This window comes from Triturus cristatus, chromosome 2_1 (genome assembly GCF_964204655.1).
Source record: "Triturus cristatus chromosome 2_1, aTriCri1.1, whole genome shotgun sequence".
Lineage (NCBI taxonomy): Eukaryota > Metazoa > Chordata > Amphibia > Caudata > Salamandridae > Triturus > Triturus cristatus.
The window spans coordinates 785,686,953-785,707,534 of NC_140581.1; the positions used below are offsets into that span (position 1 = coordinate 785,686,953).

The following is a 20,582-nucleotide window of genomic DNA, read 5'->3' on the forward strand; positions in this document are numbered from 1 at the left end:
AGGGCCCATGATTTTGCATGGTTGATTTTGAGCCCGGACGCCTGTTCAAAGTCCTGGAGCAGCAAGTGGGTCGCCGGCAGGGAGCGCAGCGGGTCCGATAGGGTAAGGAGGAGGTAGTCCGCGAAAAGGGCGATTTTATGCTCCACCCCCCGGAGGGAGATGCCCCTTATGTCGGGGGACCGGCGTACCATGATGGCGAGGGGTTCCACCACAAGAGCGAACAATAGTGGGGATAGGGGGCAGCCCTGTCGGGTACCTCTACAGATGGAGAAGGCCGGCGTGAGCTGACCGTTCACGCGCACCCTAGCTACCGGCGAAAGATAGGGAGCCATAATGCGCGCCACCATCTTCGGGCCAAGACCCACCTTCTGGAGCACCGCGCGGAGGAACCGCCAGTCCACCCGGTCGAACGCTTTCTCCGCGTCGAGCGAGAGCAGGCACGCCGGTATCCCCCAGTGTTTGGCTTTCCCGACGATGTGTGCTATTCGGCGCACGTTGTCTGCCCCTTGACGATGCTGGATGAACCCCACCTGGTCCGGCTCGATAAGGTTGGGCATGTGGACACTAAGCCGTTTAGCCAGAAGTTTAGTATACAGCTTAAGATCTGTGTTTAGCAACGTGATGGGCCGGTAAGAGGAGCAAAGGGTATGATCCTTCCCAGGTTTCGGGATAAGAGCGATTTCCGCCATTGCCATATCGGTCGACGGGCCCGTCAACTCGTCGAACGAGTTGAAGAGACGCAGAAGGTATGGTTGCAGTTGTGGCCAGAAGGCCCGATAGAAGGATACCGGTAGCCCATCTGGTCCGGGCGCTTTCCCCAGTGGGAGATCACGCAGAACGCTCGCCATTTCCTCTGAAGTGATGGGGGCCTCAAGAAGTCCCGACTGGCGCTCACTTAGCGGTTCCCAGGCACAGGCCTCCATGGTGGAGGCAATCAAGTCCGACGCGGGGGGGTCAGCAGCATAGAGAGTAGCGTAGAAGTCGTGAAACATCTGGAGCTTAGACGACTCCGAAGTGGCCCAGGATCCATCCGCCCTTTGCAGTTTCGTGATGTGGGCCTTGGCCGCCCGCGTGCGCAGGCGTCGCGCCAGCACGACACCCACCTTGTCTCCCCCTGTATAGTACCGCTGCTTAAGTGCCAGTAAGGCCCGCTCCGCCTTGTTCGTTCTGTGGGCTCGCAGCTGGCCTCGCAGGATAGCCAACCTGCGCTTGTGTACCATCAACGGACGTTCGTGGTCCATTCTCTCGAGCAGTCTGACCTCCCGGTCGAGTTTGTGCTCGTAGAGGCGAGCCTCTCGTGCTCTCACGGCTGCGATAGCAGTGAGGGTACCCCGAATAGTAGCCTTGAAGGCGTCCCACAGGAGGGAGAGGGGGGTCCCCGGGAGATCATTGGAAGCAAAGTAGGCTAAAATAGCCTCCTGTATCTCCTCCCTGTCCACCGGGTCCCTGAGTATGTGTTCCGGGAACCTCCAGCGACACGAATGCGGGGAGCCAGTACCACGTTTGTGAAAACGCAGCTCCACATGGGCGTGATCCGAAATGGAGATGCTAGAGTGCGTCGCCGAAATAGTGTCTTTGAGCAGGGAGTGAGAGACAAGTATCAGGTCTATCCGGGAGTAAGAATGGTGCGCATGTGAATAGTATGTGTAATCGCGCAGGCCTGGGGAGTGGTAGCGCCAGACGTCTACTAAGTTGAGGGCGCTAAGGGAGCTCTTCACTGCCGCAGACATGGCCCCCACCCCGTGAAAGGCCCCCCCACAGCGATCTAGCTCCGCGTCCCACACCAGGTTGAAATCGCCCCCAACTATGAGGTCCGTAGTGACCTGGTCTAGATGGTCCCTGATCAGCCGGCGTAGAAAAAGGTCCTGACCCTGATTGGGAGCGTAGAGATTACATAAGGTGAGCATGCGATGACCCCTCTTGACCTCAACCCTCAAGAACCTACCCTCGCTGTCTCTAAGCACCTTGTTCGCCCCCGGTTCAATTCCTGCCCGGCAGAGTATAGCCACCCCCGCCGTTTTAGTGGTTGCCGAGGCCCCGAACTGCCTAGGATATCGAGGGTGTGCCATGCGGGTGACATAAACCTTGAGAAGGTGGGTCTCCTCGAGGAAAATTATGTCAGGGTCTTGAAGCAGGAGGTACCGCCACACTTGGCGACGCTTGTTGGGCGAGTTGAGCCCCTTCACATTAAGGGAAAGGACCTTCCAGCACGGCTCACTAGCCATAGTCCCAGATCCCCTCCGCGTGCATTGACCCTCCCACACCCACACATGCCAGTACTCCCCCCCCCCCCCCCATCAGAAGGACGCCAAAGGTGGGGAAGGAAAAGAAAAGGGAAAAACAAAGGAAAACCACATGTGTCCTGAACCGGCCAACATGGCCAACATGTCCTATTCCAGTCTAGGGAGTAGCCAGGCCGCGTGGCACAGGCTGTCCCAGAGATGTCACTCTCCCATGGATAGGCGTGGGGGTTTGTCATCGCTCAGCCACAAAATCACAGCATCAAGAGCCCGCTCCGGCCCACCGCCTCTCCGGTAGGTATGCACGGCATAGCAAGAGGCAGGTCCAATCGCATCGCCCCGGCGGGGCGCCAGAAGCAGGTAAAGTGTATCCACCAAAGCAGCCACTGGCCCAGAAGATCGTGAGCACTCCCAGGAAGAGCGCCTGCAGCCCGGTGTGGCGGCCACCCCAGGGGGTCTCACTCATGGGGCGGGACCTGAGAGCCTGCCAGCGGCGAGCCGCCCTCTAGAGATTCAATATGTTTGATAATGTCTTGCTTATCTCGTGACGATCTGCTGCCATCCGGGGAAGAAGGATGTCGTGAATGGCGCACCATGGACAACTGCGGTTTCAAAGGAGCCCCACGAGCCTTCGCAGAGCGCCGCGTCGGACTAGCTGATGGGGAGTCCGGGATCTGAAGCAGCTGGGCCGCCTCCCGGTAGGATCGGAGCACTCGGCGTTTGGACTCCCACTGGAAGATGAGAGCGAAGGGGTGGCTCCACTGGTAGCGGATGTGGAGCTCCCGCAGTTTGTCCGTGACGGGCCGAAAGTCCCTGTGGCGCCGGAGGGTTGTGGAGGCCAGGTCCTGAAACAGCTGAACATGCATGCCTTTCTACAGGATGTCAGGTTTGTCTCTGGCAGCTTTGAGGATCGCTTCCTTCTCTACAAAGAAGTGGACCCTCGGCAGGATGTCAGGGATGAGTCCGGGTCTCCGAGGCGGCCCCGAGACCCTATGCGCCCGATCCAAGGCTGGCGGCGAAACATCATCATCCCCGCGGATCTCCTGGAGCATGTCCGCCACAAATGTCATTATATCGTCCCCCTCAGCCCCAATCGGGACACCCCTGATGCGAATGTTGTTGCGGCGCCCTCTATTTTCCAAATCCTCCTGTTTGATGGAGCTCAACGTGCTGTTCCTCCAGGGTCGCCAGTCGCTGCCAGAGGTGCTCCTGGTCCTCCGTGCGGGCGTCCAGGGTCTTCTCCATGTCGTCCACGCGGTCTCCCAGGTCTCCCACTTCTTTCCGGAGGTCCTTGACGCAGGCCTGGACTTCAGTGCGAAGGGACCCAATCTCCGACTTGAGTTCTTGCATGAAGAGCGCCATGAATGACTGGGTGACCGGCTCCGCGGCAGCACCCCCTCCCGACGAGGCCGCTCCGGACTTTCCCCACAGGTCAGCAACCGAGGCATCCTTGGAGGTCGCCGGGGGCTCCCTCCCGGCCTTCGTGCGCGTCATGCTGCAAGTCTGCCAGTCGTTTTCGAGGAGGCCGAGGTCTAGACGCACTGGCCCGGCGACTTCTCTCCTTCAGGGACCCTTCCACGGACCACCACCGTGCGCCCTTGAGTCGGCAGGGTCTCCACAGTACCCCGCCTCTGAGCAGTCACAGGACCAACCTATGCCCCCACTCCCAGTTCAGTCCAGGCCAGGGCACCACAGTGTTCCACAGTCCCCAGTCTTCTCGCCTGCGGGCTCAAAGCCCCTGCGCAAGGCCCCAGTGTAAGCAAGGTGAGCAAAAGGATGAGGGCCCGCAACCCCCCCAAGGAACAACTCACTGCGCACAAGCTGGTGTCACTGCGGGTCCCCGTCGCAGTGCAGTCCACGAGGGCCAGCGTAGTAGAGTAGTCGGCCGCAGGGCGCTCCTCCGATCTCCGGTGTCAACCAATGGTCCCAGCAAAAGCGTAGCAGGCCTCCAGTGACCCCCGGGGCCGCCCCGTGTTCAACCGCAGGAGCCGCAGGTCGGAGCTCCAGGGCACTGGTCTCGACCAACTCGGCCGTCTCAGGGGGGCCAGGGGCGCCGCGGCTCCCCGGGTTTTTTCACTCCGCTCCGTCCTGCCCCACACCGCCAATCACCAGGGGCAAGGCAAGCAAGGCAACCGACCTCCGGGTAAGGCCCCAGAGGCCCCCACCACCACCGGTAGTCCTGCGGGGGCCCCCAGCGATCCAGGCCCGCCCCTCCGCCGAGGTCTCCGCAGGGGCCTACCCTGCCGCCCAGCCTCGGCCGCTCCTGACACAGTAAATGGCGGGCAGGTTCTCCCTCGCAGCGCCCCGTTGCTCCGGTGAAGCAGCGCCGTGTCTCACAGCCCGGGTCTCCTCACGGGCCTCGGGTCCCGCCTCACCTCTGTAGTCGCCGTTGTCGTCGCGGGCCCAGCTGGCACGTCACCATCCGCCGCCTCTCCACTCCGCGCCCTCAGCAGGCCGGCCGGCGGGAAGGCCAGGCCGGGGGAAGATGGCGGCCGCTACTCCTCAACGCCGTCCGCAGGAACCCCAGGACCGATGTCCCAGCCAGTCCAGGGCCCACGACCCCTCAGGGCAGCTCCGGAGGTCAACCCCGACGAACTCCGCCGGGTCCGCTGGGCCTCCACTCTCTCCCCCGCCGCAGACAGCCGGCGCTGGTTGCCGGGAGCGGGCAGCAGGTGAAATGCAAGATGGCGGGCGGGCGGGACCGCGATCTCCAGCACCCCGCCGTCTCAGCGCCTCGAGCTCTCCGCCGTCTCGGGTCGCGTCCAAGCCCCTCGTTAGAAGCCCCTCGCCTTCAGCCGCACTTAGGCGTTAGTTCGGACCTGATCGCTGCAGGGGAACCGCTTAAAGAATGCAAATGACCCCAGCGGCGGCCCGGAGCAGAAGCAGCGCACGTCTCACGCCATTGCCCGGCGAGACCACGCCAGCATTTAATTTTTAGAACTAATGGGTACAGTTGCCTAGAGGTCACAACTTCTGTAGACCTACAAGTCATAATCCATTTCCATCATCTGTGGTGCCCTCCATGGAACTACACTCTCAAAACTTTCAATAGTTTGTATTAAAGTAGACAATCAATTACCTATAAGAGAGAAACGTCTCTGGAATAGAACAATTTCAGCAGACCAGAATATGTCTTAAACCAACACATTTTAGGATTGCGTTGCTGTTCTTAGCAATTAATTAAATCATGATTAATTTGACAGCATCTATGCTAATTAAAGGCATTCTAAATATTTACCAAATAAGCTGCAATTTAATCTACTTCTTTAAAACAAATCGTGAATCAAAATAACTGCAACAAAATATCCAACGGACTCAAAAGTGTGAGTATAAACTCACACACTTGTTTAAAAAGAACAGATACATTAAGAATCATGGTTTGACATTTACTACAATTCCACCAAATCATGAGCAACTTACTTGTATGTCCAGCACAGCTTCATCAAGTCATACATCTCCGTTGGACACTTTGGAGGGCAATCCAGTCTGTCTCCCTTTTCAAGCATGACAAGAATTTCATTTCCCTTCATACCCTAAGAAACGAGAATTTGAGAAAGAAAAATCGAGATCACAAAAAAATCTGACTTTTTAAAAATGTGTTCTTCTTACATAAATAAATGGACAAGTGGGGGATAGGGAGAGAAGAGATCAATGCAGCAGAAGGAAGACAGGGTTGGAGATAGGACAGATCAACAGAAATAGGGATCAGATTAACCTGTTCTGTGCCGGAATTTGCACATATTAAGAGGTTAAATATCATTATATAGTCTTGTCTAACGAGATGTGAAGTACTACGAGTTGCTGTCTCGCAGATTGCCTGACACTGACTTTGCAGAGGAAAATAGCTCTGCTAATAGACACAATGCCTATTGAGCGTGATTTCATTACAGTGCTCCCGTGTAACCCCTTATATCCTGGGTGTGGTTATTTTTTGTATTACTACTACATATTACAAATCAGTATATCATAAACAATGTATGATGGTTCATATGTGTAACATGCTATTCATTACCTACTGCTGATTGCAACATTTACCTACTTATAAATGAAAACCCCTTCCACTGCATATTCCTAGTACCTCTACATCTACTTATACCCTAGGTACACAAAGCAATGAAACAGCGAGCCTATATAGCAATCGCACCTCCCTCCCAATTTCCCAAAACACAGCCCAAAACATGAAATTAGAGAGCAACGTCACGTGCACATCCACTGCTCCCGCTGTTTCCAAAAGAGCGATCAAGAGATCAGAACAATCCATTACATAAATGTGAAGTGCACTTTAAGAAACAGTTTCCTCAGTAAATTGGACCATTTCATCCATATTGCACTCAAGGTAATCTTTATTTCTCACAAGAATGACATAAAACATCCAACGCTTTCATCCACTAACTGTGGACTTCATCAGGGCGTGGCTTTTTTACCTTTTATTGTATTGATGCCTGAAGTATATCAAGAATCATTCTTTCAGACCATACAGTATTCCGGTTGATGGTGTGTCCCTATTTCTCATTGTGCCCCCATGTGTCCAGGGCAGGGTGAAATTCCTCACAAATTCTAAATCAATAGCAGGACGGCACCTTGATAAGCACCATTCCCTGCTTCCTAAGTCGGCATCTCTCTGTGAGTACTTATACCCTAGTACTTCTATTACCACCTAGTCCCAGTTAATTCTACCCCTACCTGTGCCTTTTTCAAAACCTATTTCTCTTGCTTTTATCTGCCTCAGAGTAACTCTATTTACATTCAAGTATATCTGTCCCTACCTATACCCTAGTGCCTTAAGCTTCACCTATACCTTAGTGCCTAAGCCTTCACCTATACCTTAGTGCCTCTACTCCTTTTCACGCCCTATAACTTCTATCCAACCTAAGCCCATCGGTACCTCTAATCATACCCGAGTCTGTCTATCCGTATCTATACCATAGTACCTTTACCTATGTCATCCTACCTCTACCCCAGCCTACATACCAGTTGCTTCATCCTTTTACATCTAACCCTACCGGTACCCTAGTATATAAATGTCTGCCAATAGCCTTGGACCTGTACTCTTGCCTATACCCTATGTCTATACTCATATCACAATGCTTATGCCTCTAACCCTGTCCTTTTAATCTTTACCCGTTTTCTTGTCCCCTTTTGGGTATTTGTATTGGTACAATTTATTTTGAGGAAGCATGATTTCCTCATTTTGGGAATTCGTCTGACTGGTGTTCTCCATATATGGGCTTCTAAGAAAAGAGGGTGAGTGGTGCCCAAGTGGTCCCGAATTTTTATTTATCTCACTAGAAAAAAAACACAACTTGTTCTTACGATGCAAATTGTGACTTTCATGTACACTTTTTATCTACGGATATCACACATAGAAGCTGTGGTTTTAAGTAAAATGTCAAAAACTTTATTGATTTTAAAACGTTTCGCAGTACATTGTAGCTCCCGCATGCACAGTTCACATGGCAAGAGTAACAGATATCTAAAGGGAAAGTACAGCATTTCCACAAGTTCCATAAGTTCTCTACACAATTCATGTAGCTTCACTTGTTTCCCTAGGTAAGAGAGGGTTGCCCCTACAACAATTCAATGTAAAGCTTATATGTTCCAGGTTTTAACATTCCACTTGCGAACCGGGGTCCCCAAATAATGCACGGCTTATACAAAGAATAGACTCTGATTAAACCAAAAAGAAAACAAACAGCAATACAACTACACCATTGTGATATGAGCAAGTGGTCCAGATGAGTTGGGGGACAGGTCGGGACCGGGATCACAGTGCTGAGCCCACGAGCATTGGGGGCCTATCTCCCATATCTCCAGGATGTACCGCAACCACCCCCTCCAAAGGCTGCCCCCTGTGTGGACAAGGTGATCTACTGAGCGGATCAAGGGGGGAGCCCAAACCGCTTAGTCTGAAAGAGGTGGAGAGCCCGTAATCTCGGCTCGCAGGCAAACAAGGGCAACCCCTCTGAGAGGCAACTCACCAAAGAGGTCCAAACATAATTGAAGCCCCTCCGTGAGTCCTCCACAATGTCAGTCATCCTCTCGAGGGCAAGGCCCGCCACAGTCATACACGCCACTGGGTAAGGGAGGGGGCCTCTGGCTCCTTCCAAGCTGCAGCAACTGCCATCTTGGCTACTTCTAGACATAACCACATGAAGGCAGAGACTTGGTTACTTTATCCCATATCCGAAGTGTGGTTGCTGTGGAGGTGCTGATATATACGTTAGGCGGCCTATATTGCTTCTGTTTCCAGTGGAGTTCCCATATGGTTCTGCTTGTTATTTGCCGGTCCATGTGGAGCCAGTGTTTTTCAGATTCCTTCATGGACCATTCAGCCATAACCCGGAGTTGTGCTGCTTTATAATAACCATTGAAATCTGGAAGGGCTATGCCTCCTTCCAATCTTGGCGGGCTTAGCAGCTGTTGAGATAAGTGAGCTCTTTGGTTTTGCCATATGAATTTAGTTGCCATTTTATTTAGTTCGGAAAACAGGTCTCTATCTACCGCAATGGGAAGTCCCTGGAACAAACAGAGGAGGCGCGGTAAAACATTAATTTTGATGGAATTTATTCTACCAATCCGAGAGATTAATGCCGACCCCCATTTTTTAAAATCTGTTTTGAGTTGTAGGAGGAGGGGGGGAAAATTAGCTTTGTTGAGGTTAGCAATTTTGGGAGTTATCTTGATGCCCAGATAAGTAATTTCTTTATGGACACAGGTGAAGGGGGTTGTCACCTCGATCTCCACCATCGCCTCCCAGGACACAGTCAAATTGAGGAGGAAGGATTTAGATAAGTTCACCTTGAACCCAGCTGCCTTTTCGAAGTGTGCCAGTTCTGATTGGACAGCCGGCAGATAAGTCTTCAGGTCAGTAACCGGCAAGAGGACATCATCTGCGAAGAGTGAAATGTTATGTTCATCTTGGCCAAATCTGATCCCCCGAATGTTGGGGTTCGTCCTTCTTCCTGCCGCCAGCGGCTCAATACATAGGGCGAAAAGCATAGGGGAGAGGGGGCAGCCCTGTCTTGTCCCACGAGAGAGCGGGAAGAAGACAGAGACCTCTCCATTCACCAAGATCCGGTACCTGGGGGCATGATAGTTGGCCTGTATCATTCCTATGAAGGAGTCATTAAAACCAAACCGATGCAGAGTGAGATAACGAATGGCCCAATCGACTCGATCAATGGCCTTCTCTGTGTCTAAGGGGAGAGGTGCCGCCGGTATGTGTTTTCTCTGTGCCTTTTCTATTAAGTGAACTGCCCTGAGAAGGTTATCGTGGGTCTATCGCCCTTTGATAAAGCCCGATTGGTTGAGGTGGACCAGTGCGGGTAGAATGTTTTCTAGGCGAGTCGCCAGTATCTTGGAGTAAAGTTTGGCGTCCAAGTTTAAGAGAGCTATGGGGCAATTTGATGCACATCGTTGGGGGTCCTTCCCTGCTTTGGGTATAATGGTAAGCGACTCCTTTTTATGCTCATGCGTCTCTTGAACTTCTTGGACTACATTTGGCACAACAGTAATCTGTTGCTAAGAAATGTTTGAGAAAAAATAGTGCTCAGTTTATTTTGATGGAGTGCTGAAAGTACTCTCTCACCATATTACAACAGAACATAAAAGTAATGGATGTTTTTCCAGTGAAGAGATGTGCTGTTTGGGAAGAGCAGAAACTTCATTCCATTTCAGGGGAACTCTACACTATTGCACCCAAGGGGCTTGGGGAGAAGGAGGATAATGTCATCATCTAGGAAATGGAAGAATATATTGCTAAGTTGAGCCTTCTGAACACCGTAATAAAAGTAGGATGAACGTGATAAAGGAAAATTAGTGAGATCGAAGAGACCATGAAAGTGAAGGTTAGAAGAGTGATTAAAAAAAATACTATGAACGATTCGAAACGGAGGTGTTAATAATTGATCATTTCTGAGATAAAATTAGAGGAGTATGTAATACGGATGCTCAACCCTTTCAGGCCTGCCCAAGATCTCCATGGCCCCCTTAAAAGCTTGCCTCAACGCCGCCACCAGACTCTTAACAGGCTCAAACAAATTCGACCACATCTCACCGCATCTGAAGGCGCTGAACTGGCTTCCTCTTGAAGCCAGAATCCAACTCAAACTGGCAGTGTGTGGTAATGACTATTAACTCACCTGCTTATGCTGGCACAAATACATTGGCAAGCATATGCTCAGATTGTGTGCTCTCCTTTGCCAGTTAGTGGGATAACAGCTGGTTTATTGGTGTGTCACTAGAGGTCCCATAGGCACAAATTCAGAGATATGGTTTGGTGTTACAAGGGTGTCCAGGTGCTTGTGGTAGGTGTGTGAGGCCTGCCCTTAAAGGCTTGCTCCATGAACCAGGTCTTCAGCTTCTTGCAGAATTCAAGAAGGAAGGAAGTGTTGAGGGAGGTTGTGCATGCTATAGGAGCGAAGTATGAGAAGGCGCGACCCTGATCTACTTTTGTGTAGACATGGGGTGTGTGCTACTGCAAGTTCGGTAGAGTGGAGTCATCTGGAAGGGTGGTGGAAATAAATGTAGCTGTTCAGGTAGGAAAGACTTGTGTTGTAGAGTGCCTTGTAGGTGTGAGGAGTCTGGAGTGTGCATCCTTGTTTATCGGGAGCCAATGGAGTTCCTTAACGTGAAGTGTGATGTATGCTAGGCATGGGAGATTGAAGGTCAGTCTGGTTGCTGTGTTCTGGATGGTCTGAAGTCTTCTTGTGAGCTAGTCGGCTATTCCTGCATATAGGGCGTTTCTAGAGTCCAGTCTGCTGGTGATGAGGGCTTGAGTGACCATTTTCTTAGTGTCTGTCCACATCTTCAATGTGTTTAAGCAGGATAAGGAAACTGCGTTTACTTGTGGGGGCCATGTTCAGTTTGTTGTCAATAATGTTTTCCAAGGTTAGTTGGGGTAGGACCAAGATCCATTGGCCACTAGGCGGAGTCCCATGGCGAGACATCTTTCCTGAATACCACCACTTCGGTCTTGTCCAAGTTTAGCTTGAGGCAGTTGTACTTCAACCAGTTCACCACTTTGGTCATGCATGCAGTGAAGTTGTTCCTGGTGTTGGAGGGACAGTATCAGTTGCGTGTTGTCTGCGTATGTGATGATGTTTATGTTGTGAGACCAGACACCATCTGTAATTGGAGTCACATATATGTTGAAGAGTGTCGGGCGGTGAGAGGATCCTGTGGAACGCTGCTAATGAGTTCCTGAGGGTGTTTAGTTTATGAGACCAGATGGCGTCTGTCAGTGTAGTCATGTTGAAGAGTGTTGGGATGGGGGAGGAGGCATGTTCACTAATGTATGCGGGCACCTTGCACCAGTCCAGACAACCCTTATGGTGATTTAGGAGGTCTCAGACAACCTTAGAAAGCTATCCAAGTGGTAGCTGTTCCACCCAAGGTGAGAAGATAAGGACTCCACGGAGTGCGTGTGCAGTGTGAGAACACAACTGTGTGCTCCATACAGTCAATGTGCAAGTCATGGTTGGATTTTTAAAGATTAGGGACCCTTCACAATGGACTTTGAAGAAACCCCATAGAAGACAGAAGGTTGGAGAGGCACCCCACCCATGGATACCGAAGTATCCAAGTTACCTATCCCAGGGAAGCCGGGTGCATAGATGTGAAGTGGTGTCGGAAACCGCTGTCGAACCCAAAGGAGGACTTAAGGAAAGTGCCGCTGCTGGAAGAGGAGAAAGTGTGTCCGTGGGAATCCAAATGCGGATTCTTGTCGAAGAGTACTTGAAATCAGAGGGGACAGAGTGTGGATCACTTGAGAGTGACCAGGGGCTCGGTAGATGAATGCCCAACGATGTCGAGTGCTTCAGGATAGTTGACGGTAACCTTGACTCTGCAGCTGCGGAGACCAGGAGATGCCGAGGATGACCAGGACCCTGATATGAGCTGTCCAATGAAGGATGTTGAGTGCTGAAGGGTCGATGTCTCACGGGAGCACCAACAACCTTCGGCAAAGGCCACCCACGCAGGAGGGAAGGCCCCGAGCAATCAGGGGAGCCCAAGGAAATCAAAGGTGACCCTCAAATGGACCCACAGGCCAATGGAACAGGAGTCGCTGGAGGACCTCGAGCAGCTCAAAAAAAGAGGCAGGCCACGATGCAAACAATGCAAAGATTCTGGTCACAGGAGGTGCTCAGGATTGGGGCTACTTGGAGCCCAATGATCTTCTTGCAAAGATTTCAACAAACCTTTGCAACTGCAAAGGTGACTTGGTACTCAGGGGTTCGGTTATTGCAAACCCCACTTGAGCTGCTGGCCTCAAACTTGGTCAGAGGGGAGAGCAGACCTCGGGGGCCGAGGAAAACCACCACCTCAGTAGCAGAGTCCGGAGGAGCTCGGGCTATGCAGACCGGTCGTCTTCGTTGGGGTGTCTGAGAATGCAGAGGAGTGACTCCTTCACTCCAAGGGAGATTACTTCTGTTGTCCTTGATGCTTCACAGATCTTGGAAGGTTCCTGGATGGTGCACAGACAATGCAGCAGACTGGAAGGGAAATGTGTACATAACACAACACTTTAGTTAAAAAGCAGATAGACTGGAGTCCTGACTTCCGCGAAGTCCAGAGAGCCCAGACAGTATAAGTGCAGTGGTTTCAATTTTGAATCTTGTCCACAACGAATCTAAGGTCCTACAGCCAGGTAAGCCCTTAAGTACCCATGGGAGAGGGTTAGAAAGATTCAGGGGACCTTCCAAGGAGAGGGTCTGGACAGGGGGGAGGTTACTCCCCTGTCCTTTGTCCAGTTTCGTGCCAGAGTGGGAGCCAATGTCTCCCAGGACTGGTTTGAACTGGACTATGCACAGGGTCACCAAATGTGCCCCTCATGTAGACTTCCAGGTCACTGGCAAGTGCACCCATCCAGCCCTAATACACTAAATCCTGTCTGGGAGGTGGTCACACCTCCCTGTGACAGGATGCCTATTGTTCTGCCTTCCCCTGCTCAAGCTTGGCTCAGCAGTAGGAGGGCAGAAATGTGTCTCTGGTCAGCAGCAACCCTTTTGGGCTGTCCGAAACTAGAAGGCTGGTACCCGGAACACAGAGAACCCCACGAAGGGCCTTCCTGGTGGGTGGAATCATACCTCCCACACCAGTTACTGGTGTGGGGGTATGAACACCGGTTACCAGTGTGGGGGTATGAATCCAACATGTTTGACACTAAACACAATAGGGTTAGTTGCAGCCGTTTTCGACATTGGTCATCAAGCAGTCACGTAATAACCCACTATATAAGTGTGTGGCTGCTTCACTGACAACCAGGGAGAATGGACTCTGTAGGCTGTAGTGGTGTTCTGCTCATGCGGGGCACCCACTCACTCAGAACCAAGCACCCTGCCTTCAGGATTGTAAAGGCCTGCTATAGGGGTAACTTATAGGTTTTAAGTGTAGTGACCCTTTGATATAGTAAACCTACATCTTTAGCAAGTGGTACATGCAGCAACTTACACAGGCTGCAATGGCAAGCCGGTAGTTTCATTTTGCATGGCCTCTAATGGGTGGCATAATACATGCCCCAGCCCATGGGGGGCCTCTGGGGTACCTATGCCCTGGTTTCATGGGTACCATATACTAGGGACTGACGATGGTACCCCAGTATCCAATCTGGGGTGTACCTAAGTACATAACACAACACTTTAGTTAAAAAGCAGATAGACTGGGGGTCTGATTGGCAGGATCCCAGTCCGACTAGTCAAAAACCAGCTTAGCACCAGGCAAAAAGTGGTGGTCCACATGCAGAAGGATCCTACCTTCCTACACAGTGCTTCAGAGGAGTAGGGTGGCATGTGATCGCAGGAATTCTTCCAGTGAGAACAGTCCAGATCCACATGAGAGCATGTCCTCAAATGTCCACTTTGTGGACTCTGTACAAACAAATGTTTAAGGAGCAAGGGACCTTATTGGAGATGCAATACTATGTGTAAGATGTAGAAAACCCTTTTGCAGTCACAAACCCTGCAATTTGCCCCATCACAGGGGAATTAAAGGGGAATAATTCACAAGGAGAAGGTGCCCCCTTGATACCGGCGCTTTGTGAATTCTTTGAGCAGCCTTGGGAACTAAGGGAAGTAGTCACTGGTCCAGGGAACCACATCCTGCCTCCCCTGACGTTTTTACAAACACGAAAGAAAAACAAAACATGTTAGGAATGCAAACACAGGCCTAGTGATGTGCTTTTTTTTTACAATTTTGTAATTAAACTTTTTCAGTTTTAGAGAAAGTAAAGAACACAGCAATTCCAGCTAAAGAAAGAGAGAATTAAACATACATTGTTTTAGAGCTAAACATCAAACAATATCTTGAATGCATCTAAGTTTTCCAGTTCGGGTCATGCATAGTGGTCTGCTTTACCTTGCAGGTCACCATCACTGTGTTTTTTACAGTCAATAACAGGGGGTCACAAATACCCACTTGAAAAATTACCATAAGAGCCTCTCTGCAACTGTACATAAAGTCAGTACACACTTTGCAACCAGAATCATTCCACAAGGATGGGGTGCATTTGCCCCCCAGGGGCCAGGAGCTATTAATCCAGACCATATTGGGGGCCATTTTGGAGGTACGGCTCAGCCAAGGGCAGTGAGGGGGGAGGACGAGAGCGCCAGTAAGCTCCTCTCCCTGTGGCGGGGTCCCTGGTACAAACTAACTGGGGATACTGTGATGTGTAATTTTGGCTGGACTGACTGACCCATGGACAGGGGGAGCATTGATTTGGACACCAGGCTGGTGGGAGGGGGTACTGACCTGCTGGTGGTCCTGGACTCTCCTGCCCTATCCAAGATGCCTAAATTAGAACATTTCTGGGGGTTGCACCTGTGTTCAGGTACCCCAGCAGGGCTGTTGCGTTATGCGGTGATCTGGTGAGGTAGTTACCTCCAGGAATGGAGGGTTGGAGAAAGTTGCTACAAATGACTGTTGGTCAATATGTTCCATCAGTGATGCAGGGATGTCCTGGGTGGTACTCGGGGGTAGGTACAAGTTAGTCCCTGCTGGCACAACAAGCACAGATGATTTCACCACAATTTACATGTCTTGATGATCGTGGCAATGTTTATAATGTAAATACAGTCTTTCGCCTAATGTAGCCTTCTGAATCTTGTTTGCATCTCACTGTCCTTCATCTGACCTTAAGAAATTCTTGATGATGCTTATGCTTGAGTAAATGATCAAAATTAATGTGCATAAAGGACTATGCCATGGCTGATCTACAAACTGTGTTGTCTCTCCCTGAGCCATGATAGTAGGGAGGGTTGAGTAGTGGGTGAATTGCATGTTGAATGCATACTTTATTTGGTGCCACCCAGACTTCGGGGCGGGCGCCCTTAGTTGCAACACAGGCGGGAGGGGTGCCCTTCCCCCATAGCGCTGGAAGGGATTACTGGTGGGGGCCAGCCAGTCAAGTCAAGTCAAGTCAAAAGATTTATATAGCGCGCTACATACCCAGAGGGTCTCAAGGCGCTTGTAGAAGGGTGGGGAGTTACTTGTCGAATATCCACGTTTTGAGTTGCTTTCTGAATGCTAGGTGGTTCTGAGTAAGGCGAAGGTGAGTGGGAAGTGAGTTCCAAGTTTTAGCTGCTAGGTAGGAGAAGGATCTACCTCCCATGGTGGTTTTGTTGATGCGAGGTACAGTGGCAAGGGCTTGGTTGGAGGATCGTAGCTGGCGGGAGGGGGTGTAGAAGGATAGTCGTGTGTTGAGGCATTCGGGTCCGATTTCGTAGAGTGCTTTGTGTGCGTGGGTTAGAAGCCGGAAAGTGATCCTCTTATTGACGGGGAGCCAGTGGAGGTTTTTCAGGTGATCAGAGATGTGTTCTTTACGCGGGATGTCTAATATGAGCCTGGCTGAGGCGTTCTGGATGCGTTGTAGTTTTTTCTGGAGTTTTGCGGTGGTGCCGGCGTAGAGGGTGTTTCCGTAGTCCAGTCGGCTCGTGACCAGAGCGTGGGTGACTGTTTTTCTAGTTTTGGTAGGGATCCAGCGAAATGTTTTTTTGAGCATGCGAAGAATGTTGAAGCAAGATGAAGAAACGGCGTTGACTTGTCTGTTCATCGAGAGTGAGGAATCCAGGATGACGCCCAGGTTCCGTGCGTGGTCCGTCGGGATGGGTGCTTTTCCAAGGGCCTCTGGCCACCAAGATTCGTCCCAGGCGGAGGGGGAGGTACCTAAGATGAGGACTTCTGTTTTGTCTGAGTTCAGTTTCAGACGGCTGTGCTTCATCCATTCGGCTACTTCTTTCAATCCTTCGTGTAGGTTGGTTTTGGCCGTGTTAGGGTCTCTGGTGAGTGATAGGATCAGTTGAGTGTCGTCGGCGTAGGAGATGATGTTGAGGTTATGTTGGTGTGCGATGGCCGCGAGGGGGCTCATGTAAACGTTGAAGAGGGTGGGACTGAGTGAGGACCCTTGAGGTACGCCGCAGATGACTTCAGTGGCCTCTGACTTGAATGGTGGAAGGCGGACTCTCTGGGTTCTTCCGGAGAGGAACGAGGTGATCCATTCCAGTGCTTTTCCTTGGATTCCGATGTTTTTGAGGCGCTGTAGAAGGGTGCTATGGCAGACTGTGTCGAAGGCTGCGGAGAGGTCGAGGAGGATGAGGGCGACTGTGTCTCCATTGTCCAGTAGAGTTCGAATGTCGTCTGTTGCTGCGATGAGGGTGGTTTCGGTGCTGTGCTTGGCTCGGAAGCCGGACTGTGAGGAGTCGAGGGATTTGGTGGTTTCGAGGAATGCGGCGAGCTGGTTGTTGACAGCTTTCTCGATGACTTTGGCCGGGAATGGAAGGAGTGAGATAGGGCGATAGTTTTTGAGTTCGGTGGGGTCAGCTGTGGGTTTCTTCAGGAGGGCGCTGAGTTCGGCATGTTTCCAGCTTTCCGGGAAGGTTGCGGAGTTGAGGGAGCAGTTGATGACGTCTCGGAGGTGCGGTGCAATAATGGAGTCTGCTTTGTTAAAGATGTGGTGAGGGCAAGGGTCTGTGGGGGATCCTGAGTGGATAGAGTTCATCAGACGGATGGTGTCCTCAGTGGAGATTGGCTTCCAGTCATTGAGGATGTTCAGGGGGGGTGGGGGTCCTGCAGGGGATTGGGTGGGTTGGTCTTCGGGTTGGTTGTCGAAGCTGTTGTGGATGTCTGCAATTTTGTTGTGGAAGAATGAGGCTAGGGAGTCGCAGAGGGCTTGAGAGGGGGTGATGTCGTTGGAGTTGGCTGAGGGGTTGGTAAATTCCTTGACGATGTTGAATAATTCCTTGCTGTTGTGGGCGTTGTTATCTAGACGGTTCTTGAGGGCTGCTTTCTTGGCATTTCGGATTAGTTGGTGGTGTATGCGGGTGGCGTTTTTGAAGGCGTCCTTGGTGCTGGTGGTTGGGTCTTTTTTCCAGGCCTTCTCGAGGGAGCGACAGAGTTTCTTGGATTTCTTAAGATCATCGTTGAACCAGGAGGCCTTCTTGCTGCCTAGTTTGATTTGTCGTTTTTTCAGTGGTGCTAGGATGTCGGCGCTGTTGGATAACCATTGGGTGAGGTTGGTGGCTGCTTGGTCTGGGTTTGAGGAGTGGGCGGGGGGCCTTTGAAGAAGCGATGAGGAGATCTGGTCGATGGTGATTTTGTTCCAGTTTCTTTGCAGAGTGGGTTGGGGGTGGTTGTTGGATGTGGGCTTGTTGTAGGTGAAGTGAACGCAGCTGTGGTCAGTCCAAAGGAGAGCTGTGGTGTGGCTGAAGGAAACATGCTTGCTGGAGGTGAAGATAGGGTCGAGTGTGTGACCTGCGATGTGGGTGGGGGTAGTGACAAGTTGTTTAAGTCCGAGGTTTGCGAGGTTGTCCAAAAGGGTGGTGGTGTTGCGGTCGTTGTTCTTTTCAAGGTGAAAGTTGAGGTCTCCCAAGAGGATGTAGTCCTCGGAGGGGAGCGCGTGTGGAGTGATGAAGTCCGTGATGTCTTCACTAAATTGTGCGTGGTGTCCTGGTGGCCTGTAAAGGAGGGTGCCTCTGAGTGTGGTGTTGGGGTCGATGTGGATCTGGAAGTGAAGGTATTCAGAGTTGGCGAGATTGACGTCTGAGCTGGTTGAGATGCGGATGGATTTCTTATGGACGATAGCGATGCCTCCTCCTGTGTGGCTGGTACGGTCCTTGCGAATGATCTTATAGCCTTCCGGAATGGCAATGGTGATGTCTGGGGCTGAAGAGGCATTCATCCATGTTTCTGTTAGGAAGGCGACGTCCGGAGAGATGGTGTCGAGTAGATTCCAGAGGTCAATGGCGTGCCTGTGGACCGAGCGAGTGTTGAGCAGGATGCATTGTAGGTGGTTGGGATCGGATATCTGTTGTGTGTTCATAGATGAAGAGTTGTTCTTGGTGCCATCGAACTTGCAGGAGTAGCAGGAAAAGGGTCCATGGGTGTGTCCCGGAGCCGCTTGGACGCAGTTGGGGGAACGGCCGGGGTTGAGGGCTAGGAGGGTGGTGGCAAAGTAAGTAATGCGGGAGGGGTGGGCATTACGAGGACCAGGGGCTCTGGCGCTGGGCGCGGTCCAGGCGCGGACGGGCGTAGACGGGCTTACCTTTGGCGCACCTTCGGCGCGAATGGGGCGCGATCGCTGCGCGTGAACGCTGCGCGCAAAAGCCACTGTCATAAGTGGATAGTTGAAGGGGAGGGGCGAGGCAGGCTCAGCTGGGAGGCGGGAGCGTGATTGGAGGGACGGGCTAGGACGTCACAGGAAGCAAATGGCTGCAACAACAACAAACACTTAACGCAGGGAGAGGTTGGGGCGAGCAGTGGGGCGCAATGATCAAAATATATATTTTAAAAAAGAAATGGCTGACAAAGAGTAGCGCTATGAGCACAGCTCATTAAGAGTGACAGGCGGCGCTATGAAATTGGGCACAGAGCAAACACAGAGCGGCAATCACAAAGCAGCAAAGCAGCGCTGAGGACAGAGCGAGTCAAATGCACAATGCGGCGCTATGGTAGTCCAGCTGAAGAATGCAGATATTACAAGCAGCGTGGGAGAAGCGCTACGATACCCAGCAGGAGAACAGAGGGGAGCAACCGGATCTGCACGAGTCAGGACGGTCACAGCTCTCGGGGGGGAGGGGTCGGTCTTATCTATCTGAGGGAGGCAGGCTCAGCTGGGAGGCGGGAGCGTGATTGGAGGGACGGGCTAGGACGTCACAGGAAGCAAATGGCTGCAACAACAACAAACACTTAACGCAGGGAGAGGTTGGGGCGAGCAGTGGGGCGCAATGATCAAAATATATATTTTAAAAAAGAAATGGCTGACAAAGAGTAGCGCTATGAGCACAGCTCATTAAGAGTGACAGGCGGCGCTATGAAATTGGGCACAGAGCAAACACAGAGCGGCAATCACAAAGCAGCAAAGCAGCGCTGAGGACAGAGCGAGTCAAATGCACAATGCGGCGCTATGGTAGTCCAGCTGAAGAATGCAGATATTACAAGCAGCGTGGGAGAAGCGCTACGATACCCAGCAGGAGAACAGAGGGGAGCAACCGGATCTGCACGAGTCAGGACGGTCACAGCTCTCGGGGGGGAGGGGTCGGTCTTATCTATCTGAGGGAGGCAGGCTCAGCTGGGAGGCGGGAGCGTGATTGGAGGGACGGGCTAGGACGTCACAGGAAGCAAATGGCTGCAACAACAACAAACACTTAACGCAGGGAGAGGTTGGGGCGAGCAGTGGGGCGCAATGATCAAAATATATATTTTAAAAAAGAAATGGCTGACAAAGAGTAGCGCTATGAGCACAGCTCATTAAGAGTGACAGGCGGCGCTATGAAATTGGGCACAGAGCAAACACAGAGCAGCAATCACAAAGCAGCAAAGCAGCGCTGAGGACAGAGCGAGTCAAATGCACAATGCGGCGCTATGGTAGTCCAGCTGAAGAATGCAGATATTACAAGCAGCGTGGGAGAAGCGCTACGATACCCAGCAGGAGAACAGAGGGGAGCAACCGGATCTGCACGAGTCAGGACGGTCACAGCTCTCGGGGGGGAGGGGTCGGTCTTATCTATCTGAGGGAGGCAGGCTCAGCTGGGAGGCGGGAGCGTGATTGGAGGGACGGGCTAGGACGTCACAGGAAGCAAATGGCTGCAACAACAACAAACACTTAACGCAGGGAGAGGTTGGGGCGAGCAGTGGGGCGCAATGATCAAAATATATATTTTAAAAAAGAAATGGCTGACAAAGAGTAGCGCTATGAGCACAGCTCATTAAGAGTGACAGGCGGCGCTATGAAATTGGTCACAGAGCAAACACAGAGCAGCAATCACAAAGCAGCAAAGCAGCGCTGAGGACAGAGCGAGTCAAATGCACAATGCGGCGCTATGGTAGTCCAGCTGAAGAATGCAGATATTA

At 51.7% G+C, this 20,582-nt stretch overlaps 1 protein-coding gene across 12 annotated transcripts in view; it reads right to left on the minus strand.

Annotated features, from left to right (window-relative positions):
* SYK (spleen associated tyrosine kinase) overlaps window positions 1-20,582 on the minus strand; it is a 430,546-nt gene that overhangs the window by 25,080 nt on the left and 384,884 nt on the right. For all 12 annotated transcript variants that reach the window (XM_085632733.1, XM_085632731.1, XM_085632724.1 and 9 more), the window contains one exon: window positions 5,661-5,773. In XM_085632733.1, coding sequence (XP_085488859.1) covers window positions 5,661-5,773 — 113 coding nt within the window. The remainder of the gene's footprint in view (window positions 1-5,660; window positions 5,774-20,582) is intronic.